Source organism: Monodelphis domestica, chromosome 4 (genome assembly GCF_027887165.1).
Source record: "Monodelphis domestica isolate mMonDom1 chromosome 4, mMonDom1.pri, whole genome shotgun sequence".
NCBI classification, from domain to species: domain Eukaryota; kingdom Metazoa; phylum Chordata; class Mammalia; order Didelphimorphia; family Didelphidae; genus Monodelphis; species Monodelphis domestica.
Window position 1 is genome coordinate 227,978,262 of NC_077230.1, and position 25,962 is coordinate 228,004,223.

A 25,962-nucleotide genomic window follows, 5' to 3' on the forward strand; every position below is an offset into this window, starting at 1 on the left:
TATTTTCATTTCATTGTCTTCTTCTGAGTTTGATCTTCCCTGTCACCACAGTAGCTTTTAAAGTTCAGCTTCCTTTTTATTATTTTTTCTCCTTTTCCCAGCTTCTTTCTTGGTTTGGAATTTCATGTTAATGTTGAGCTCTGTTGGGTGTATGTGGGGAAACCTTCTCAAGCTTAAAGCTAATTTCTTTTTTTACAAGAGCTGGTTTTGCAAGTTTGTAAGTTTTTTTGGTGTTTTGAAGATGTGTCTGTGGTCACTGCTCTCTCAGTTTGCACTCTGATCCTTAGCCAGAAGGTTCCTGATCCCTTGGGATTGTAATTGATTATGCTCCTTAGGGTCCTTGTTCCCTCTGGGGTGGAAATGATACTGTCCCTTAGTGCTTCCATTCCCTGCTTGCCCTTTAGCCATGATCCAGAAGTGGATGTAGGGAATGGAGTTGCCAAACAGCATCTGGCACCTGGCCAGAGGACAAAATAGTGAAAATATAATAAAGAGAATACCATTCTGTAATTTAGTCTCTCCTTTACCTTTATGATTAACTTTGGGCCATTCACCACACTGTATCACATTTTTTCCTACTATAGATTGAGTATTGGATGTCTCAGTGCATGTCTTTTTAAGTACTGAGAGATCAAGATAAACTGTTAGAATTATGGTTTGGAAACAACAACAAAAAAATCCACTCCTTTTGAAGCTAAATAAGAGGCAGACAATCTTCAATTTAAATAAGAAACAGATAAGACAATTTTGCTTTTGTATTTCTAAATGGTCAAGGGAGGTGTTAAAGTCATCCATTTTACTTAGATTCCATGCATTAACCTTGGAGTTTTAAGAAACATTAACTATAGCTCCTGGATCTTGATGCTTCTTCTTTCACCCTATAAGTTCAGACACTTAAAAGTGATACAGCAGACTATTTGTACATTTACATGGCTTAAAATGACCATTAGGACCTTATATTATAACTACCTGTATCTCAACAAAAAAAGTTTAACATTTGAGAAATGCAAAATTTCAGTATGCAAGGTGAAATTTTCAAGTTCAAAGAAGGATGCTAAAGATCTCAAGAACAAACTGAGCCTATGAAAAGAAGCACAACTGAACTTTTGCTAAAACTCATAAGTAAGTAAAGTGTAATGGATGTGGGGGGTGCAGAGAATGAAAGGGACACAGTTTTAATTAAGTTTGTTGCAATGGCCACTCATGTCAATTGCAAATTTGATGTAGGCACATCCCCATAGAACTTAGCAACAGTATTACTGCTGATTGCTGGCAATAGAAAAAAGCAAATGCAAAACTTCGACCATAAAATTCCAGAAAGAATCAAGACACAAAGAGAAAATGGACTTGGATCTTTAATTTTTTTTAAAGATTATCTCTCTATATTAATAAAAAGTGCAAAGAATAGACCTTCATGTTTAAATTATATTCTAAAATAAAATATATATATATATATATATATTTCCATTAACTGCAGGAGACAGCTGGCAGAGTCAAAAGCCTGAGAGAGTCCAGTCCCTCTCCATCACAACAATGGACATATTCTGATGAAGCACCCATGGAAAACAGTAGTGTTCACAACACAATCTGAGAACAAGAACAGCTTCTGGATGTTTCCAAAGAGTCTAATTTGCTTGCATTTCCAATCCAACATGAAAGAGGGAGGGGAGGAAATCTAATTTACAAGAAGAAATGGCTTTGCTCATCACAATCAAGCACTCAAGACCCACATTTCAGATACCTTGTGTACTAACACTTCCCATGTAGCAAGCACATTAACTCCTACATACTGTAATAAGTTATCAATGTGTGTCTAAAGGTGATGGTTCCTCCTCCTGCCTAACAACTGCTCTATGCTCATAACACTGCTGTTTTAGCAACACAGTTGTAACATCTGGTTAGTCTTGAAAAGAAAAATTTTTTTAAAGTAAACACACATAAAATTAAAAAGCATAATGACATACTATTCAACTTCATTATACACAGGTTTGTTTCATTTTGGTTTTCATTTCCACCAAAAGCTCTTGAGAAACAAGGTGGTTATAACATCCACTGCTATGTTAAGCACTTGATGGTGGCAGATGGTGGCATTAAGTGGCAATAACAGCAAATAATTCCTTATGGAAGTAGTACTTGGTTAAGAGAACACAGAAGGTGAGGAAGCCAGTATAAGTCTTACAAAACATACAGCTCTGAACCCTTTCAGTAAACTGGAAATCTTAATACATTCAAACCCTTAAAACTGTTTTCTCTATGTCTCATGCATGTGCATTTATAAATGTTTCTCTCATGGTTTTGGTGTGGCTTTTCTTCTTTCTTTTTTTAAAAACTTAAACAATTAACTTTTAAAATATTTTTAAATTTCTTAGAATATCTAAAAGAATTTCTTTTAGAAGAAATTGTATTCTATCGATAGCACTTGAAGTATGCAAACCTGCCCTAAGAGAGGTCTCTGTCTTGCAAACTGCCGGAAAGTGTGGGATGTGATGCCAGTAAGCCTGGAATAAGTCAAGTTTCTAAGTAATCCAACAGAGATGCAAGCAAATCAAATAAGCTTAATTTGTATGTTTAAAGATCTATGTCTTCTAAAGTTCTGTGGTTGGGGGCTGCAATAAAAATAAAATTTATATAAAGGTTTTCAACACACCAATCTATCTTGCTTCCAAATCAATATATCATATTGGCCACCTTTAAGACCTCATATGCCTGCTTTTATTTGCTTTTGCTTCATAACTCCAAAAACTTGTTTTCAAGTTGTTATGGTCAAAATTACACAGCACTGTTGACACCACTGGATATAATGCCAGCACCACATTCAAGTGTGATTGTTCTTCTGTAAATCAGAAATTTTCCCTTTCCCTACAATTTTCACAACAAAATGAAGAAACCTGTAGCCAATGAATGGCGCATTTTACAATAAAAGAAACAGGTTGCTATTTAATATTAAAAATGTACTTCATGAAAACTCTGACTTACAGTAAAATATCTAATTAAATGTGACCACTCCATATATGGTTAAAGTGTTAAGTGCTTGCTCCGCCTTCTACTGAGAGATTTTCATATAGTCTCAAGGGTGAGAATATATTTGTTCCCAGGGATGACAGAAACAACATTCTCAGTTCTGTTGTCTCTTACCTCCATGCACATGCACACATATGCACATGCACACACACATACAGAGCACCATGTGTTTTAATCTTCATGATGCCATAGCTGCCATGCTTTCCCTCCTCACTTCCAAAGAACTGTCAGGAAAAGGTGATTGTAAAATAATTATTCTATTCTATCTACAGCCTGGATCACCTATTTTCATCTCTATGATTTGGGGAAGGTAAAGCCTGCAAGCGGCAACAGCAGAAGGAGAATGAGCCCCATTCATCTTTTTTGAACCCTTTGGTTTCCACCTTTAATGTTTCAGGGAATCTGGAAGTTCAGAAATCTGAGTCAAAAGCTTAACAGATGCTGAACCTGAAGTGCATTAAGAGAAGAAACTCCCATCTTTATGGCATAGAAAAAAAATACATATAGATGAAGAAAAAAACCCAACACCCAAAATGAGACATTCTAAGACTCATCCAAAAGCTTCAAAGAAACAAAAGTTATTTGTGGGGTGATGTGGCATCATCTATCACAGGTTAAAAGTTCAGGTGCAACCAGATACCCAATGACATTCTTTGAAAAATACTTTATGTGAACACCTTTAATCCCAGAGTTAAGTATTTCTGAAGTCTTCAACCTGTTAATAGAATGGACAAGGAAAAAGGAGAACTATATAGGGAAAACTTTTGATGGAACAGGGAAAGATGGGAACAGAAATATTTCAAAGTAGGTTAAGAACCAAGCTTTGAAGGAAAAGTGCTTTTAAAAAAGAGCGCATTTTATGCTTAGAAAAAATATTCAGACAAGAATCTCTGTTATGACAATTTTAAAGAGTTTTCCTACCTAAAGAGAGAAAGCCAGATTAGGCAGACATGTCCTTTTGCTGCCACTCTGACTGGGGTAACTTACTGAAATGTAAAATAAAATGAACCGCCCTTTGGCTTGCTCATGGTAAAGTTATTGGATGGGATCACTTTTCCCACCATCGATGCAAAGCACTGGAATGAGCACTTTCAATGGCCAAAATGGGAAGATTAACATATGAGGAGGCTCCAGGGAATGGATTACCTCAAAAACTGCATGCATGCATGCCTGGAGGAGCAGCAGCAGTAGCATGTGTTGCTAGAAGAGTTTTAAATACTCTCATCTAATATTATGGAATACCTGAGGTCCAAATCAGATGAGAATGCACATTAAAATCCTTTCATTTATTTTAAAAACCAGAAAAATTTCTTGTCAAAAAAAAAATGGCAAATCAAAATAGAATCAGAGTAAAATAAAGTCAATGAGTTGACTTGAATTAAAAACGAAAGGAAAACTGAAGGGGATTGGGAATGGGGAGGGAGGTAGGGAATAAGGAGCCCGAGCTGCTGGCCATTTCTGCCATGCCTCCTGGTTTCCTAATTTAACCTAGGGGTGGTGAGTTAAGGGAGAGAAGAATGAACCCTTCGTGCTATTTTCACAAGTACACTGGCATGGCGGTGGCGGTACGTAGTGGTCACATAGCTTCTAAGGAACACAAAAGGAATCCAGTGATCTCTTCTTTACTTATCCCATGAGGGCGAATAGACTGGAGATCAGGGCCAATTGTCCAAGCCAAAGATACCTGTGTAGAAAAGAAAACCCCACATGGTTCCCCTACCTTTCCTGGGGAACACCCATTCACACACATACCTACACTCACACGTGTGTAGGCACCCACACACACACATCCACACCCGTGCACCCACACAACTTAACCCTCAAAACAAAATAAAAATCAAGCCTTTCCCCCCCAAAGGAAAATAAGTCCTTAAGTATGTGTGTATGTGTGTGTACCTGCACGCTTGTGTGTGTGGGTCTGTCTGTACAATGGCAGCAGGGGCTATTTTGTTTTGGACTCCACATAAATTTTGTCTCCATCCCTAATACCAAAGGAGTGCAGTGCCCGGGAGCTGTACTTCATTTCCTCTGGGCCAAAGGGAGCTTCATGGTCAAAGTGGTAGAGACGCATGTTGCTTGTTGGTAACTGTACTAGAGTTTTTAATTGTTTCTTTAGTTCTGCTACTGTTTGGTCCAGACGAATACTCATTTCCTCCACTTGCTCTTTAAAATGGACTTCTACCCTTGCACTGCTCTGGGGTCTGAGGTCCACGTCAGCCAGGGGCTCCAGCTTCCCATATTTTGTAATCAGTTCATGATACCTAGAAGAAAAGATAGAGTGTTTCAGCAAGACCGTGTTACCTATGAAATCCTTTGTATCTGTTGGGGGGCAACACATTGTTGGATTCAATATCTTCCTTACTCAAAATGCCTGACTGCAAGCTCCTGTCATATCAAGACTCCTTAGAGGTATTCAATGCAATAAGCATGCAGGGCAATTCTCTCCCTCTAGATGGAGTTATTCAAAGGACAAAGTCAGCCTTGGGGCTGGAAAGGTCCTTGGAGACAACTCCTTTTAAGCCACTCAATTTACAAATGAGGAAAATGAGGACCAGAAGGATGGAGAGTCTTGAATAAATTCACACAGCCAGAAGGTAGCAATGACAGGACAAAAGTCCATGTTTCTAAACTCCTAGTCCAAGGCTCTTTCCAAATGTCAGAATGGGAGTCATATGAGCATCAGAGAAAGGATAAGCTACTGATATGTGTGGAATGAAGGGAAAAGTTACATAAGACTGAAGAATCACAACCTATCCAGTTGGAGGCTGGTTTCTTATTCTGGATGGTCTGAATGTTTCCAAGGAAGGATCAACATGCATGAGAGATGCACAAAGATCTTAGGTTTATGAGACTGTCAGACCCAACTGTTGAATAGAATTTATTATTATTTCATTACAAAAAAAGTACAGTGAGATAAGACTAAGTAGTGTTTTTTAAAAAAATAACCCTTACCTTTTGTCTTAGAATTGATACTAAGTATTGGTTTTAAGGCAAAAAAGCAGTTAAGGGCTAGGCATCTGGGGTAAGTGACTTGCCCAGGGTCACATAGCTACAAGGTATCTGAGGACAGATTTGAACTTAGGTCTTCTGGTTTCCAGGCCAGGCTCTCTATCCACTGAGTCACCTAACTGTTCCTTGAATAGTTTTTTAATTTAATATTTTATTTCTCCAAATACATGTAATAATAATTAGCATATGTTTTCCAAAATTTTACGATCCAAATTGTCTCCTTCCCTTCATTCCCTCCTCCCTGAGATGGTACACAACTTGATCTAGGTTATACATTTATGATCATGCAAAACATATTTCCACATTGGTCAAGTTGTGAGAGAATTTGAGTAGTTCTTTTCTAAGAAAATTTAGTACAGTGTTGGGCACATTATAGGTACTTAATACTTGTTGATTTGACTAGTATAAAGGATGAATTTGATGATTCACTTTTGCTTTCTTACTCTAGCTCCCCCTCTGAACAATGCATTTGCAAGAGGCCTAGCAGAAATAAGGATATTGTGGCTATAAGAGGAAGAGAAGCCAACTGGCCCTCCAATGTGTGAACTTAAGTAAACTAACCATTTAGTTATACACAATGCCACAAACTTCATGTATAAATGGAGTAGACCACTGGCATATGGAAGTAGTTTGAACCAAGAATAAAGGTGGCAACACTCCCCCATGTCATAATCATCCTTTACTTTAACAAACAACAACTTCTTAAAAGTCAAATGCTTTACTGCTTTAAAAACTTGAGAAATATTGAAACAATTATTTTTCAATGTTGGCCAAAATGAAACTCTTCTTTGGACTTTTAGTAGCAAAATAATAGTGACCTTTTCTTTATATTATTTGTAATGCTCAATTTACCAAGAATTTTTACATACATAGTTTCAGTAAGGAAGGCATCTATTGATCCTATTTTATAGAAAACTAAGGCTCAGAAGTTTGGAGTCACCTGCCTAGGTGGTAGAGTTGAATTTAGAGCTCCCAGGCCAGAGCTCTTTCTGGGCACCATTCTGTTTTTCAACTACTCACATGCAGGCAATGCAAACCAGTCCCTTTGTGTGAGCTAGTTTCTGCCTATGGGCTGTGATAATTGTTCATTCTTCGTTGTCTATTTTTAGCAAAGGGAAATAAAAGTTGTGCCTCAAATTTACACAATAGACGTGTTCCATGAAAATCTGCGTACAACAATCATATTCATTTTACTAATCAAGTAAGGAGCAAGCGTTTCCTAAGTATCTATTACAGAGTATACATATATTATGTGGCAGACTTAGGAGGTACAGAAAGAGAAAGAGGCTGTGCCTTGAAGCAGCTTGCATTCTAACAGGGCTAAAGCAAAAGGAGCACATATAAAGAGGTATAAAATATATAAAAAATTTGGGGTGGGGAGTGGGAGCACTAGTAATTGAGGTAAAGGGAAGAAGAAACAGGTAGGAAGAAGCACCTGAGCTGAGTTTTGAAAGAACCTAAGTAGTCTAAGAGGGGGAGTGGGGGTAGAATTCATTTCAGAAATAAGGAACGTCAAGCAGGCTAGTCTGCCTAGGTCCTCAAGTGCACAAAAGGGAATAATGTATAACAAGTCTGCAAAGGTAGGCAGTATCTGAATTGTGAAGGACTTTAAATGCAAGAGACAAACCTGTTCTAAGAAGGAATAGGATACATAAAGTTCTGAATGTAGGGTGAAGAGACCTGGGTTCAAATTGTATTTCAAGCCCTTATTATTATTAGATATATGACTTGAGTCTTAGTGTACTTGTCTGCGAAAGGGTATTAATAATAGTACTATACAGTCTGCTTAAAGGATTCTTTTGAGTAAAGCGCTGTATAAAAATTGAAGTTCTACATAAATACCTTATGAACTATTATTATTTGAGGGAACTTGAAAATTGCAAAAATATTCTGACAATTACTTCTTTTCTATTTATTCTGCAAATTAAAAAATTTTACATATTGGATTCTCTTAAAGCAGGACATAGCTTTACAATATAAATTAAACCAAAATCTTCTAGAATATTTAGAGATATGAACAGAAAATTTTAGAATTAATCTCTTACTTTTTTAGTTCAGATATTTTGTTTTCAATTAAAGCTCAATTCAAATGGAATTGCATTTAACTCCAAAATCAAATACCTTATCTTTAGTTCTAAAATCTAGTAAAGGATAATATAATTCCATTCTCCAAAGTAATGCATAGATACCCATCATCTAAATTCTAATTTTCACCCCTCTCATTAACTTTGTCACCTAACCATGAGCAACCCTCTGCACCTCTAATAAATGCCTGATCTCTGAATTGGAGGATAATGTTACAAGTGGAATTCAAAGGATAACACCACTAAAAATAGCCTTTTGGGTAAACATCAGGTAGTATTATTTTGCATTGGCTGTGCATAATTGGAAAGTATATGGTCTATGGGTTTCTTTGTTTTCACCATGGTCTTCTTCTAGCAGTAACTGACTTTACTGAGTTTCGGGAAACATGCCATTACCCATACATGTAAAATCAGTGTGAAGAAAAAGGCACAGAGGAAACCAAAAGCCAGTTGTAGCCTCATGAAGAACACTCCCCAGGGACAGACAGCTTCTCTTTAAATTTAATAAGTTAATTAATTAAAAGATATCCGGGGGGAGAAATCTTATTTCAATTCTGCAAGATGTTTTCACTATAAGCTTTTGAAATATTTGAAAATGAATATGGTAAGGCTGAAGTTTAGCACTTACCCCAAACAGGAACATGAATAGTCAAGCAGAAAATTTTTTCTTCTCTCATCTTTCTTATCCCATTATTGCAAGGCATGGCAGTCAGCATTATACAAAAAAGGTCTCCTAGCTTCCTTTCCTTGGCTGTCCAACTCTACACTTCTAACACTCACAAAATCTCAGGGTCAAAAGAGATCATTAAGTAATCTAACCTAACTTCTACCTGAGCAGCACACATGGTATAGATATCTGTCTCTCATGTACCACAGATCTGACTACAACTCTGTCAATGGGCTTACTTATGCTAATTTATCATGTGGATACAGAACGAATGAAGGTATGTTACCAATTCTTTTCAAATATTTTAATCTGAAGATAGATAAGTCTTGGATGAAACATAAAAGGTAGACATACACAGATACCAAAGGTTAACTTAGTCATAAAACGTTAGAGCTAGAATGAACCTTAAAGACCATAAGATCACAAGTCTGGAGTTTTAAGGGAGCTTTGATAATGGTCTAAGTCTAACTCTCATCATACAAATGAAGAAACTGAAGGATTATGATTTGCCCAAGGTCACACAGTTAGAAAGTGCCAGAGGTAGGATTTGAATCCAGGGTCTCTAGAACCAGAGCTTTGCCTATTGCTTCCACCATCCAGTTCAATCCCTTATTTTACTAATAAGGTAAGAGAAGCCCAAAGAGATGGGCCTAGAAAGAGCTGAATATCAGCCCTTTCCATTATATTGCTGCTGCCACTTTCTGATCTATTAGACAAACACCTTGGAAAGTACTTTAAATCTTAAAAACCCCATGCCCAAAACAATGACAATGTAAAATCACCTTTTAGTTTCTCAAGGCAAGTGATCATGACTTTCTTTTATAAGGGACTCATCATTACCCAAGCACACCTGATCTTTCCCACTTTTCATACAATTCTCTGTGCCTGCATTGCCCTCGTTCTCATTTCTGCCTATCCAATGTCTATCCAGACAAAAGGCCTCATACACATGTACTCTGAGAAGTCTTTCTCGACAACCCAAGCCAAAAGTGAACTTTCCTTTCTTTTAAACTCCTTTACAGGAATTACTTACTGTCCTTAAGTACATATACATAAAGCCTCCCAAACTGGATAGACACTTAAAGAGTGAAGGAGTAGGAAACAAGGAAGCATTAAAGAGTTTTTTAACAGAGGAGTGACATGTTATGCTAAGAAATACTTAGCCTGGTGGCAGTGAGATATAGTCACATGCTGTACGTGCGTGTGTGTATATGTATGCATGTATCTAGGGAGAATGGGTAGGGCTAGTCAGGAAGTTAGTTAGGAAGCTGCTACAATAAATAATCTGGAAATACAAGGAGAGTCAGGACTAAAGTGGTGATGGGGAAAGAAAGGGACAGATATGAAAGATATTTGAAAGACAAACCAATAGGTCTTGGTGATTGATTAGAAAACTAATGATGACTTAAATTTCATCAAGCTTGGATGATTAAAAACAAGGTGGTTCCACTGAAAGAAACAGGTAAAGTAGGATGGGGTAGCTGGGAAGGAATTAATTTTGCCTTAGACAATCTGAAACTGAAGTAATGGCTTAGTATCCAAATATAAAGTCATAGACTAGGAATTAGGATGTATGTTTTATTTCTAACTTGGGCAAAAACTCCTATTTTTCTTGGGTAAATCAGTCTCTTGGTATCTTGGGATTCTTGGTAAAATTTGTAACAATGCTCTCTACTTGGGAGGTAGCAAGGGTTAATGGATAAAATACCAAACAAAAAGTCAGAAAGACATGGGTTCAATTCCTGCCTCTGACATATATTGGCTGTGTGGCTATGAGCAAGCTGCTAACTTTCTCAGAGTTGGAGACACTTCTCTCTATAACTCTAAGTTACAGTTAAGCTGCATTATCAGAGGGAGTTTTCACTCTGGGGGTTCACCACACTAAGGAAATCATAGGTTCATACCAAAAGACTCACTATTTAATAGGCCCAAGAGAATTCCTCAAAAACTAACAAATCCATCCAAAAGCAAATCAGCCAATCAATTTCAATCAACAAGTATTTATTAAGCACCTACTATGTGCCAGGCACTGTTTGGCACTGGGGACAAAAAACAAAGAATGAAACAATCCCTACTCACAAGCCATATAAATCAGCACAAACCTATAGGCCCAGGATCTGTAATAAATTTGAAAAATAGTTGTTCTGAGAAAGCCACAATTTTAAGAAAAAATGAGGATATGTCTTACAGCATTAATGTCTCTTCCAGGCTTCTGATGATGTTAAGCATCAAACACCATTGACACCCAAAACTGGACAAAAGCTTATGAACAATTGCATATGAACTAATAAAGAATTTTTAAGGAATCTTTTCCTCCTTTTCCCCCCTCAATATTGATATTAAGAATACCTAGATCTTTAGATAAAGGGCCATAAAAATATTCCTTGTGGGGCTAAATATCTGATTCTTTCTCCCCCTCCCATTAAAGAGGTCAGAGAATGTGCTATCAGTCAGATGAGCAGTAAAGCAATTAATTTCAAAAATTTCAAGTTAAAAAGTTCAGACACAAAAGATAATTACCCCAAGATCATGATTCTGGAGGGTTGGTCCTCTTGGAGATTTCCTCACCAGCACATACAGACATATGTATACATCTCCGATCAAGAGAGGGGAGGTAGCACATTTTTTGCTAGGCTGGGAAAGTGGCAAGAAGTCAAAACAAAGCACGAGGTAATTGAAATGACAAAGACCCTAAGCTGTAAGGAAGAGCTAACATTTCAGAAGCTCTCCACTGTATGCTGTGGAGAATGCCCCTTTTGTTTCTCATCTAACTCACAGCTTAATGTGAGCAGTGCTGTGTTACTGCCCCTGTCTGGGGATGACTGAGCTGGGCCATGTAGGAAGCCCAGGAGACTCCCATCAAATGGAGGAATGCTCCTGTACAACAGCAGGCTCTCTGTCTGTAAGAAGGAGAAGGTAAGGGCAGAGTGCACTAGGATTTCTCTAGTATCCTAGACAAAACGAACCTTCATCAGGGAGGAGGGGCTGCAGAAAGGCCATTGCCCTGCTCTCACAATAATACAGAGATACAATCAAGTCTATTGAGGAAACCATTAGTTTCACAAGAAGAAATATTCTTCATACTTTGCAAAGAGTTTTACCTTTGACAAATTAACATGTCTGAAAAACCATGACCTACTTTGACACCAAGCCCAAGGATTTCCCAAGTTAGGATCTAAGGGCTTACGAGAGGCACAAAGAAACCAAGGAACCAATGGGAGTGTAGCAGCAAAGAACAGCCTTCAAAGAAATCTAGTCCTGGCATTTACACCTCTCACTGATAATAGTCCTCTCTTCCTCTGCCTATCAGTCAACTGGTTCCTTTTTTGGTTATATTTATTCCTGCTGGGATTCAAAATGTGGAAAAAATTTTAAAGGTTCCTTATGTCAGCAAACCTATTATTAGCCCATAAAACATAATACATGATACATTATTTCCCTAAAGAAAAGTACATTTTAATTGCATGAAAAAAAGAGAGCTATGCACAACCATTAAGTACTCAAGCCAGTCTAAGGATGAGGAGAGATGAAAAACACAAAATAAAACAAAATATGAGTCACCATAGTCAATGTGATGTTGGCTAAGGTACAAACAACTGAGGAAGGGGGACCAAAATAATAAGCACATAGATAATACAGAGACACATACCAGAATCATTTTTCCTCAAAAGAAACTGATGACTCTTAGAAAAACCGAAAGTTCTATTCTGTCATATAAAAGGGAGAACCTCACAATTTGTTTTACTTTAAATTCTGTGGAGTTTTAAGTTTTTTTAGTCTGGACCTGTGATCTTTTAGTAAACTCCTTTTAAGCAATGTAGTTTGGTAAAATACTTTGCAACTTCTGGTTTTAGAAAATTACATGGGTACCTGAGAAGTCAGATGCCAATCCTGACCCCCTAGGTCTTCCTGACTCTTTGTATCCATTCCTATAATATTGCATTAGAAGACTAAGTCCCACTCCCACTCATACTCCTACCTTTACCAAAAGCTTACAAATAAATCTTGAATTTCAGCTACTGAACTGGTCATCTTTTCCACCTACATCATCAAGAAAAAGGAATGTATTTCTCTTTTAAAAGATCTTACTAAGGGGGCAGCTGGGTAGCTCAGTGGATTGAGAGCCAGGCCTAGAGACGGGAGGTCCTAGGTTCAAATCTGGCCTCAGCCACTTCCTAGCTGTGTGACCCTGGGCAAGTCACTTGACCCCTATTGCCTAGCCCTTACCACTCTTCTGCCTTGGAGCCAATATACAGTATCGACTCTAAGACGGAAGGTAAGGGTTTAAAAAAAAAAAAGATCTTACTAAGGTAGACTGGTCAGGTAATGTGAATAACGAATAACCTAAGAGGTCTCAAGGAAACCCCTTAGCAGAGAATTTATGGGAGGACATGGACAAGAGTTATATAGGACAAGGAGCTGTGAGTGAATTGTGATATACACATCTGATGGAAGCAAGTATCAAAATGTTTACATCTTTTCCAAAGCAATTTACTGAAATTAGCTGAAAAACATATTTATAGATCTTATTATAGCAGTCACTAGTTTTTACTGAAGATTAGAAATAGAAAAAAAATTACAAACAGAAATTAAAGAACTGAATCCCAATATTCCAACAGCTCTCAAATAATTTAACAGATCATAAGAAGCCCTGAAAGAAATGGAAATAGTGGCTGGCATATGAGATTAATCACAGTTCTCTTGTAAGAGCAAACTTCTTGCACAGTATCTATAAGCTGCTAGGGAAGGGAAGTCTAAATCAGGAAGATGCTCTTTATCAGACTTTCAGCAGACTTCAAAAATGACTGTCAATTCTGTTAGGGTCAAAACTGTCATCTTTTGAACCTCAGCTAAAGCCTAAAGTTAACATTTCCTGAAAGCTCTCCTAAAAAAAAAATCAGGAAATGAAATATGACCAAAGGGAACACCTTTCTAGCCACCTGCAGCACAGGCTGAACATATTCTGGAACAACATTAACAGATCTCTGGACTGGAAAAAAAAACAGACTTTAATAGCTGCCCCTGTCTCTAAGAAACAGTACACAGCTGAATGCACTTAAATAAAGAGCCTATTGATTGGGAAGGTGGATTTCATAGCGTCAAAAGGCCAAGGAACAGGGGATAGAGATTTCTCATCCTCTGTTGCCTTACACGGTAAACAGACAACACAAAACAGATGGTAGATTGCCTAGTTATCCTGGAGCTATGAGTGTAAGCTCATTATTACCAGAGTTGGCTATCTTATAAAGGCTGAACTTTCAACTCCCCCTACCAGTAAAGAACAGAAAAAAAAGATTAAATGATCATCTATCTGTAAGAAGTTACAAAACTTCCTTCCAGCTCATTTTTCCCTCAAGCCATTAAACATTTCATGCTTCATATGAATTTGAATTCATATGAATTCAAAGGTTGCAGGTATTCAGAAACTATGTTTTCAGGAGTAAGAAAACAGTATATAAAAAGTCTCTGGATCACCTGTAAATTCTTATATTGCTAAGTAACTCTAAATCTCAAAACAGATCTCACTTAAAGATCTAACTTGTTCATAAAGAAATTTTGCTATCATAAAAGACATTCACACACCAAAAACATGCATATCTTCAAGATAACAATGGATAAAATACTGGACTTAAGAGTCAAGAAAACCCGAGTTCAAATCTTGTATCTGATGCTTACAACCAGGAACAAGTAAGTTACTTACTTACCCTTTGGGAACCTATTTCTTCATTCATAAAATGAGGATAACATTACCTTTAGTACCTACCTCATAGGATTGTTGGGAGGCCATAATATCAGTTATTGTTATTTTTACAATTATAAAAAGGCATGCCTTAGATAGAATCATTTTGTGTTGAATGAAAGGAGATGAACAACTCAGTGATCAGAAGCAAGGTTATTTAACCCAAAAATGAGTAAATAGGTAAATTAGTTCAACTTTTCATCCTTATGTCTTAGAGAAAATAAATTGTATGGCTAAGTGAATAAGACCATAGCATTTATAACCTTTGAGCTGGAAAGGACCTTAGAAGAGTAGCCCCCTCATTTTACAGATGAGGAAGCTGACCCAAAGAGGATATTATCAAAGGTTACACTGTCAAAAATGGGGATTTGAACCCAGGTTAACCTAACTCCAAATTCAGTACTCTTTCTCCAATGTTGTCTTAAAACCAATAGGTCCAAGATATTAACAATCAAATGCCATTCTTGAATACTCATTTTCTCAGTCACAATTTCACCTCAGACTGTTCACTTTGGTATTTACTATCTCCTACTCAACAATGTTTTTGTTTCAGAGGAAAAGAGTAAGGAGATGGTAAGAGACATACGAATAACAAGGAGAGTAAAGATATCCTGACACATTACTTTCCCTAATATTTAATTGATACATCTCGAGGTCACTTATACTTTTCTATTCTTTCATCCTCTTTTTAATACCAAAATGAAAGGGTCAGTTTGGCCACCACTTAAATGCATCTATAGCTAGCTTCAATACTGCTAAAATGTTCTATAACATGTTACACTGTTGTTAGTCCACTTTTGTGGAGACAGAGGAATGATCTTCCACTATTATCCTACTGACAAAGTCAGTCCTCACAAACTGTGATTCAGTGTCACTGACTCCTGGCTGTTCCTCAAATGAAACCTTCTAACTTTTGGTTCTGGGCATTTTTTCTGGCTCTTCTCCCTTCCTCCAATGCCAAAATGCTCATCTTTCTTCATCTCTATCTCCTGGCTTCTCCAGCTAAATTCCCACCTTCTGAAGAAGACTTTCCTGAACTCCTTTATTTCAGTACCTTCACTCCGTTGATTATCTCCAATTTATCTTAAATTAATCGTTTTTGTAAACAGCTGTTTATTTGTTGGCTCCCTTCATTACACTGGGAGGGCAGGGACTCTCTCACCTTTCTCTGCCCAGTGCTTAGCACAGTGCCTGGAACATAAGAGTTGCTTAATAAATGCCTCCTGAAATAATAACTGCATCATCTGGCATATTCAAAACCAGAATTTTGCATTCTTCCACGAAAATACTACAGAGCCATGCCAAATGATGCACTGATAATCACTGTTCTGAAAACTTATAAGGTTCTTGCACATGAAGTTTAAAAAACAAAGACCCCTAACTTTTGAAGATTTACTTTAAAACTATTTACTGTTTAAAACTTTTGGGCTCTCAGATTTCAGAGTAATTTCAAAGGAACCTTGAGATTTCTTGAAAGTGACTCTTTATGGGGGCAGCTGGGTAGCTAGCTCAGAGCCAGGCCTGGAGATGAGAGGTCCTAGGTTCAAATCTAGCCTCAGACATTTCCTAGCTGTGTGACCCTGGGCAAGGCACTTAACCCCCATTGCCTAGCTCTTACCATTCTTCTGCCTTAGAACCCATGCATGGTATTGATTCTTAGGTGGAAGATAAGGGTTTAAAAAAGTAATAAAATGAAATAAAGTCACTCTTTAGAAAATAAAATTCTTAATCCTTCTCCCTTTGGTCTTCTTTGCAAGCTCAAAAATCCCATTTCTAAGGATTCCTCAGAGACCTGTCCATCTCCTTAGTCATTTTCATTGTTCCTCTCTCAGCTCTCTTTATATTCTATACCTTTCTCTGTACTGATGAAGCCCAGGATATTTCTGAAGAGTCTACAATATGAAATGACAGTTTAATTTGTGGAGTATGTGTGGGGAAAAAAATGACCTACTGAAGAAGAGGATAAAAAAGAAGCAGTGGTATGGATCTGGGAATGAGAAGTATGGAAGTGACCCGAAAGAAATACATGCGCATGGCCATCTATGGCTTACAAAGCACTGTCCTCACAAGAATCTTGTGAGGTAGGTGGGGAAGAATTATTATCCTTATTTTATAGACAAAAGACTTATGCTTGCTATTAAGTCAGAACTGGGATATAAACCCAGGTTTCCTGACTTCAAGTCCAGCTCTCTCCTTTCTATCATACTGCTTTTCACATCATGACCTATAGTGGAGGAAGTCAGCAATTTTTCTGTTCATATTCTTTCTCTTTCACTTATCTTGGTTTCTTGTGTATCTCTCATATTGTCTATATTTCTCTGTCTAACATGCAGGTAGCCACTAAAAAATCTTGAATCTTCTCATATCTAAACTTGAGACAATACCAACAATTGCAGAGAAAGCCAGCAGCAGAGCATTTTAAACTTTGAACATTTTAAATGTTCTAAAAAAGCAAATTGTCTAAATCACTGAAATTGTTGATCTAAAACAAATATTGTTCAATCAAATTGCTTTATAGACAGCCTTGATTTGTTGTTTAGGAATTTTTACCTGAATGGTACTTCCTCTTGGGGGACATCCACATAATAACGAATGAAAAATCTCTCAGAGTCTTCTCGCTCTCCATCAGTAACAACACTGCCATTAAGTTTGGAAACTGATGGCAATCTGTAAGTTAAAGCCAAAATAAAGACCCTTTGAAAAACAAAGTATTAATCCAGCCTGACAAATGGAAAATGAATTAGTTTAGGATTTAGCCTTAACATCCCCCAAGTAATTTCTGAGTCATCCTAATGAGAGTGACACTGACATGAATGAAGATGTAAAGAAATGTTAAACAATGTGATAAGAAAAGAGAAGCAAAAATCATGAGTTCTGAAGCTGAATTTCTAGTTAGGGGAATCCCTTTATAGTAATTTCTTACCTTCTGTGAAAAACGTTATAGAGAAGAATAAACATATACAAGCTAGAGAGTTCAGACATTAGAAAATGCTTGCAAAGAAATATGTAAATCAAATGACCCACAGAGAATGCTTTCTTTGAAAGTACACAAAGACAGATTCCTTTAATAAGATGTTATATGCGTGTTTGTCTACTTTTAAAGTAGCAAAATGTTTACTGGGTTATTTTAGTTCAGATCAACTCTCATGTGAAGAGGTCATTCATTCCTTCTAGGACATACATTGTATCTAAAGCCTTACAAAAATACTCCGTGCTTTATACAGTATCAAAGAAATCAAAGCCACAGTTTTCTCCATGACTCTACCAGAATCTCTTCAGCTAAAGATACATACTATATGGTGATGAGTTACTTCAGGCATGTAGGAGGCAGAGGTTAAATTTATGTGTACCAAAGGATGCAGGAAACTTCAGAAGAGGAAGCTGAGAATGATAAACATCTCTAAACTAATTTACAATTTAAGCAGAAAAAAAATGAAGTTGTTTATAGTATATTCCAAGTGACCAATTATACTGGCATGGAAAATATGGTTGACTTAAGTAGAAGAAAATTCTTAATAAATTCAATTTTCTTGTTTGCCCTATATTCCAATTATTAACAGGTAAAATAATAATGATGACAATAATAACTGAAATCGATATAACCCTGAGTGCCAGGTACTATGCTAAGCATTTTATAATGATTATTTCATTTGACCCTCTCAACATCTCTAGGGAGTAGGTATTATTATTATTCCTATTTTACAGCTGAAGAAACTAAGGCAAAGGTGAAGTGACTTGTCTAGGGTCACATAGACAGTAAGTGTCTGAGGCTTGATTTGAAAGCAGGTCTTCCTGACTCAAGATCCAGAACCTCAGACCACTGTGCTCAAACCTTACCACCCCCCTTCAAGATAACAAATTCTTCGATTCTATGACTCTTATTGGGCTAATGATTTTTTTTCTTCCCAACTATTTTTTCCTTCGATCAAACTCCAAGGGCTCCATAAATGGCTACTGCATATGTACTGCTGCAGGCACACTTACTAGTATGTTTCTTCCTATTGCTCAGCCCAGACTCATAGCCTTGTGCTTTAAGGAAGGCCCACAGTCACATTCACATTATAGGAGAGAAGAATCAACAAAAACAGACCTGGCTATTACCAACTTCCTGCGCTCTTCAGTGGTGTAGGGCTGCAGAAGAGGTATCCCTAGCAATCTTACTTCTTCAAGTTTGGGGAACGAATTTAGTTTGTCAATGTCTTCCCAGGAATGCAGACCTGCTTTGAGAAAAGCTTTCTTTAAGTAAAAACAGAAGAGAACATTATGAATTTACAAGACTAAAAGAGGAAAAAAGTAGATAAAATTATTTTTTAAATGGAAACACTAGCTATAGACCTTGAATTCCTTTTAGCCAAGGACGAAAAGACAGCATACTGTAATGCAAAGAGTCTTGAACTTAGGGTCAGGAGATCTGGGTTTGAACCCTGGCTCACATGCACATGAGCTTGGTGACCAGACAAATCAAGCCATAGCTCAGAGCATCTGTTTCTCTCTCTAACTGAGGATAATTTATATAAATATATATATATATATACATATATATATATATATATGTATATATATATATATATATATATATGTTTTAACTCCTTCACTGGGGTGCTGTAGGGGAAGTACTTTGCAAACCTAAAAGTATTGCAGAAATATGAGCTATCTTGAAGTAACACGATGCAGCAAATCACACTATTAGCCTTCTTATACTCTCTTAACAGCAGTTACACTTTGACCGTACTGTCAGGGGTGGGGAGGCAGTCTCATTCTAATGTTCAGTCAGTCACTTTTTTTTTTAATTGACATTGCTAAAAAGATGTCTGCTGGTGGTACATTTCTCAGTTACACTCTGAAGTAAGCGTCATTGACTTTTTTCACCTCTAGAACCAGATAGATACAATTTTTGAAAAGTGTTAAGCCATATTCAACTTTTTCACCTAGCTCTAGGTGATGAATTCTGAAATATGGGGAGATTGGCACAGCCCAAAACAGTTATTTTTCTTGTGTATTGGAAAGATAATAATTTGGATCATTTGCATCCTTATTGGCCAGATATCCTGTACCTAGGCTAGAATTTTATTAGTGCTTTTGGTGGGAAGGAAAAGGACAAATTAAAACAGAGATCAAAGAGTTTCGATAAACACAACGAAACCCTGACCTTTGGGGACAGAAGATATGTGGTATTTTCAAAACAAATGATCTGACAGATATAAACTGAAATCCTTCAACATGCTGCATTAAGTTAAGAATAGACTTTTCAGTCCCAAGATGAAATCCCGCCTGTTATGAGCAAATATACCATCCTGGTCAATATTTGGCTCAGGCCAGAAAAACATTCCTGTAATAAGAGAGCTAGTCACGGGTCCATTTGATAATGCAGGTACATCCATTTCAAAGAACTCAGTCCCTTCCTGCTTCTGTCAACCTTCAGCAAGGGTAAAGTAGAGAAGTAATTTGCTTCATAAATAAACCCAATCATAACTGTCCTCCTGGCTTCAAGATGGCATTTGTATCTAGGAGGAGGAAGAAAATAGTTAGCTCAAGGGATGCATATTTGAAAAGTAATCATCTTCCTTTAGGTGAAAAATATATTTCTTTTATTAATTCATCTCCCAACCCCAAACCTCCATTGGCAAGTAAATTAAGTCCATAAGTTGGCACATAATCAGGATTTTTCAATGTACTGATCACTTCTGCTAATTTTTTCCTCTTCTTTCTCTTTTAAAAAAGTTTCTTGTTTTAAGGTATAGCTCTCTGGAAGGGGAGATGGGAACTAATACAAGGGGAAATCTGGGCAATGTAAAATCAATATATCATCAAAAATCTATTTTTTAAAAGAAAACAGTTTAAGAGATGTGTATTTGAAAATTTATCAGTTTCATTGGGGGGGATTGTTTTTCTTTTCTAATTTATCTCCTACTCCAATAACTTACATTGTCATGTAAATTATGTCTGTAACTTTTAGTTCTATTTAATGTTATTTTTAGTTTTGTGGTTATTTTGGTATATGAAGGACCTATAATTACAATTTCACAGTACTCTTCTATTGATAGGGATTTAGCAGATAACTCCTCGTGAGTTGCTGAGTTTAACAAAATCTTCCCCCTGCAAACCAGTCTGGTAACACGAGTCTCTGAACTTAGGAAGGCTAGCTATTTCTTAGACAAAAGGCACAGAACTTATCATTGGGTAAGAATCTATGCCTTTCCAGCTTGCTTAGATTTTCTAAACTTTATATTCCACTAGTATAATCACTGAGAATTCAGGAGCACTTCCACACCATGATGATGCAAGAATGAAAAATTTGGTGAAGACTGTTTCAATAAATATGCTAAAAAGCCCAATGAAGGGTAGGATTAAAAATAAAGCAATCATGTAATAATGAAAACTAGGAAAACAAAAATAGGAATTAAGAAAGAGGCAGGAAAATTGGCAGCAGGTTTCTAAAACTGAAGTCCAAGTAGGGTTTTCTAGCTAATATTTCATGTTCTAACTAATTTCTGTCTTTGTTATCTAGTTCATTCATTCATTTTACGATTTTCACAGCTTCTTTATCTGATGATTTTATCATTGGGGGTCTGACTCCTACTGATAAAGTTAATAATTCTTCTTCAAGTTCGCAGATGGTCTTTTAAGAGTAATAGTAATTGTGGCTAAAAATTCCATTACATCATGGCTGCCTGGCGGTGAGCCTTCCTGAACTTAGATTTGTTCACCGATGAATGACATATATTCAGTTTTTTCACACTGGTAGGATCTGTAAATTTTCTAGAATTTAGGGACTTCTAGATGCCACAATAAGGTATTAAATATAAGTACATTTAGCTTGTCATCAGGGAATGATAACTGCTGAAAATTAATATCAAAAGAAAGGATGAATATGAATGAAAATATATACTTTCTTTTTCATTCATGCACAAACTCAGATCCATTTGCATGTGGAATGGGAAGAAATCTGTAGCATCAGATCCCACCTGACTTGTGAAGGCTGATGGAACGAAGATTGGGAAACAACCTTGCCAAGGAATCATCAGGCTCCTCGATGGCATTCAGGTGATTGTTAGCCAGGATAAGGGTATCCAGCGAAGGAAACATAACTCCTAACTTTCGAATTTCAGTCCAGTCCTGAAGGTTATTATCTGTGATATGGAGTAGCTTAAGAGATTGACAGCAAATAGAAGAACAAGACACTGTTTCATAGTCATTAAGGCACAGGAAGAGCTCCTCCAACCTGCATAAAAAGAAGCAAAGATGTCCTCATTTCATATTTAAGTCTAATATAAATGAGGCACATATTTTTCCATTTACTTATTTAAATTAAGTACCTAATCCATGTAAGAGGTCTTGTCAAGAGTTACACAAGATACAACATGTGTTAAGACATGGTGACTCTACCCTATGCTCTATCTGAAAGGACAAAACTAACCCATGTGAAACACATGTAAATACAAGACTATCTAAAAATTCAAAAGTAAATTCTGTAATGCAAACTGTTAGTGCACTAGTAGTTTAGAAAAGGAAGAGATCAGGAAGAACAGCAGTAATATATAGCAGATTCAGGAAAGTAAGCTATGAACTGTGTCTTAAAGAATGAATAGAGGGGCAGCTGGGTTGTTCAGTGGATTGAGAGCCAGACCTAGAGACGGGAGGTCCTAGATTCAAATCTGGCCTCGGATACTTCCTAGCTGTGTGACCCTGTCACTTAACCCTCATTGCCTAGTCTTTACCACACTTCTGCCTTAGAACCAATACACAATATTGACTCTAAGAAAGATTAAGAATTTTAAAAATAATTAATGATAATAATAAATAAAATGAACAGTATTTGAAGAGGGAATGGCAAGGAGGGAGGCTATGATACCATGAGCAAAATCAAAGATGAAGGTTATAAGTCATAATATGCCTTATATTAGGCAAAGAACAGAAAAACAAACAAATTAAAATAGAGAGTAGAAAATTAATTTGAGTAAGTAGGGTAGGGTCATAGTATAGAGGCATGACAGTTTTTATGTATCTGAACAATTAAAATACCATAGTTTCATAAACATTTAAAAAGATTAAGTCTACAGCTATATACACACATGAATATATATTTTTCACATACTGTTTACTAGTTAGGTTTTGATAAACAGCATCAATAAGTCCCTCTTTGAACTGTTGAAAGCATCACTTCCATTAGAAATAGCAAAAAGATTTCCATCACAGCGGCTAAATCTTAACACACCTTGGAACAACTAAGATTCTGCTTGATCCTCCTCTACCCATGGCCTCACCACCCAACTCCCACCCTGCAAGAAAAATGTAGTGGAGTATTGATGATCCCGTAGTGAGAAAGACTTCACTTAAAAGTATTTGTAAATTCAATCCAAATGATAACAGCTCTGAAGTCCGAGAGCTACCAAACACCATACAGAATTCCAAAGGAAGTATTCCTGGATCATCTTAACCCTGCCAATTGATCTCAGAGGTTCTCTATTTTAAGCCCATTCTCCATTCAAACTACAGTAATGATATTTTGGAGATTAGGAGAGGCAACTAGGAGAAGCTATAAGTATTAACAAAGATGACTATAGGTGATACCCCACCTCCCTCCCTTCCTTGGGCTCTTGGCTTACTCTGGTAACTCCTGTAGTAGCATATGGACTGTTTCCCAAGAAGCTTTACTATTGTTGAGGACGAGTTTTCTAACCCCAGAGAAGGACCCGGCACACGTTCTCTCTAAAACTGACAAATTCAAAGGGTTGGAACTCAGGTTTAGAAACTCCAAGTGGGGAACATTTGACACAATTTTACTGACCTAGGAAGAAAAAAGGAGAAGAAATATTAGATTGTAATCAAATCTTTAAAATAGCATTAATACTTAAGTTAGCTTCTAGGAGCAAAACTTGAGTCTCACTTCACTCTAGTCCCTAACAGAGTAAGTAGTTTTGTTAAATTCCACAAAAAGTTGCTAATCTCTTCCTATAACAGATCAACACAACTCATCAAAGAGAATCAAGAAGAACTATTTATTTTGTCTTTAGTACATTTTTTTATTCTCCTATTCAGAACATTCTTCTACAAAAAGGAATGTTACAATTTTAAAAATTTACACTATAACTCCTAGAGAGCAAGAAGTAGGAGTTTATAAATTTTATACTTCTTCAAAACAAAATGTAAAATTAAAAGTTTACTAAAAACTTCTTGTCAAACATTTTGTAAGATCACAAATGGTTAGAGAGTAAGCAAGGAATTATGTAATAATTCAGTGCCATCTGAAGAGATTAAATTAAAAAAGGGATATCTCAAATTGTCCCAATCACATCTATACCTGGACAGTAACATATAAATTCCATGCTTTTAGCCAACCACTTTAGGGGTAAGACTTAAATTGCCACAGCAAATTGGAGAAGTGGGAAGGCTTTACCTCAAGTAAGACAAGTGCAGAACAAGAAGCTTAGGAAAGGGAAAACTTGGGAAGTCCTGGCATTGCCAAAATGTGAGAGTTCTAGGAATCATGGTGTATACTTGTCTGAACAGCATCCCTCATTTCTCCCTATCTACACACATACACATCCCCAACACATGTACACAAATTTCCACACATACACACACAGAGCACAGAATGTCAGAAATTAGTAGGTCTCTACCTCCCACTCAGACACCAAAGTATAATGAATGTCCAGTTATGGGCTCCTTGGCCCAAGAGTTGTGGACAACTTCAGAGTGTTTAGATGAGAGTAACAAGATGTTTAAGCAACCGAAACAGATGACTCCCATTAGGAAAGTGCAAATAAACTGGGATTATTGAAATTGGAGAAGAGAAAACTAAACAATTTCAATTTGACTCTACCAATAGATCATCAATGATAACAGTGTGAATTTAAGTTATTTTTTTTCTGAGGGCAGAACTGCATTAATCGGTCTGTATTCTGCAGTCCCCACTGTGATACACAGCATGTATCTATGAAAAAGCTGGTTCAATAGATGGTTATGAAACTCAGCAGAGGGAACTGGTTCAGAGAGAAATTAAATCTATCTTTTAGTTTCATCAACCCCAAGCTCTAAAAAAAAATGAGTAATAATTAATAAAAACCAAATTAATAGTAATTCTCCTAACAAAAAATATTTTTAATATTATGAATAATAATGGTCTTTAAGTATATGATGGATTTTCAAAAGAAAGTAGTGACCAATTGTACTCACTCTACTATGAAAAGTAGAGGAAATGGGATTAAATTACAGGATATGTTAGTTATGAACCAAACTGATAATAATTCTACAAACAAAAATATTTTCCTACATTCTATTTTTATAAGAAATGCAAACAATAAAGACATTTGACTGCATAAGAGTTTGATTTCTGCAAAGCAACTTTTAGGTAGTATCCTGAGGGCAGACAAATTTAGTCTCAACCTTCCATCATGCTATATTACTGAAGTATAATTAGAATTAGGGGAAGATGAGCCTGAAGTACTGAAACATACTCAAATCAGATTAAACTGAGTTTATTACACTATATTAATACTAATGTATTTTGGAAAATACTACATTTTATTTACACATATTATTTTACTAATGAATTTTGGAAAACTCAACAAAAACTGAAGCAAAAAGTATTTTCTAATTAAATTTTCAGTAAACAAGAAATTTCAACTAACCAGAATACACTTTCTCCCTCTAAGTATACTAGGGGTTTGACAGTATAAGAATTTTCTGATAGTTTAGCATGGAAACAGGACATCAGAGCTAAGAAAACTCAGGTTCTGAGAAGCTAAATGATGTCTCCAAGGTTACAGAGCTAGTAACTCTGGAAACCTGGCCTGGACTTCATAGACTCCAAGATTGGAGCTCTTTTCACTCTCCCACAGAGTTTTCTCTTAGACTTTGGAATAAGTGTCTGGCATTTTTTATGGCCTCCTTCTTTAGGATCTTTAAAATAGGACTAAATCTCTTCTACCTGGTATAACTTAGATATGGTCACATATGGTGGCTAGGACAGTGGATAAGATCATCTTTCAAGGACTCAATGATCCTATGATTTAATAAGAGACCCTTCAGTCTGGCTTCAACAAAAGGAGAAACTATAGTTTTAAGAAAAGTGGGAAGAAACATTTTTAAGATAATATCTGTAACTTATACCCAAGCTATTCATGATCCAGACTGAGTAGTTAATTGCTCCCTCATCTCAACAGTCTGGTTTAATTTCTTTCATAAAATAGTTTTGATAAAAAGGAAAAAAAGTAGATACCCTGGGAAAGGTCAGACAAAAATCTACTTGGTCACAACCTCCAGTTGAAGACTAAAGAATATACATTTCTTTAAGCTGTGCTGCACAGACTTTGAGGTTGGTACTGCAGAGTTCAGGGGAAAAAGGTAAGTCTGTCCATGGCCATAGGATTTCATAATTCCTCTCACTGCCATATTCTCTTAACCCTCAAAACAATCAAGTAGCCAGCTGTGAGCAACAC

The 25,962-nt window shown here is 36.6% G+C and overlaps 1 protein-coding gene across 7 annotated transcripts in view; it reads right to left on the minus strand.

Moving 5' to 3' along the window:
* Positions 1-1,337: 1,337 nt before the first annotated feature.
* TBCEL (tubulin folding cofactor E like) overlaps positions 1,338-25,962 on the minus strand; it is a 50,865-nt gene continuing 26,240 nt past the window's right edge. For 6 of the 7 annotated variants that reach the window (XM_007494625.3, XM_007494626.3, XM_007494628.3 and 3 more), the window contains 5 exons: positions 23,128-23,309; positions 21,487-21,743; positions 18,612-18,738; positions 17,072-17,188; positions 1,338-5,282 (listed from right to left, as the gene is read on the minus strand). In XM_007494625.3, coding sequence (XP_007494687.1) covers positions 4,964-5,282; positions 17,072-17,188; positions 18,612-18,738; positions 21,487-21,743; positions 23,128-23,309 — 1,002 coding nt within the window. In that variant the 3' untranslated portion in view covers positions 1,338-4,963. The remainder of the gene's footprint in view (positions 5,283-17,071; positions 17,189-18,611; positions 18,739-21,486; positions 21,744-23,127; positions 23,310-25,962) is intronic. The other variant, XM_056794206.1, reaches the window with a different exon arrangement.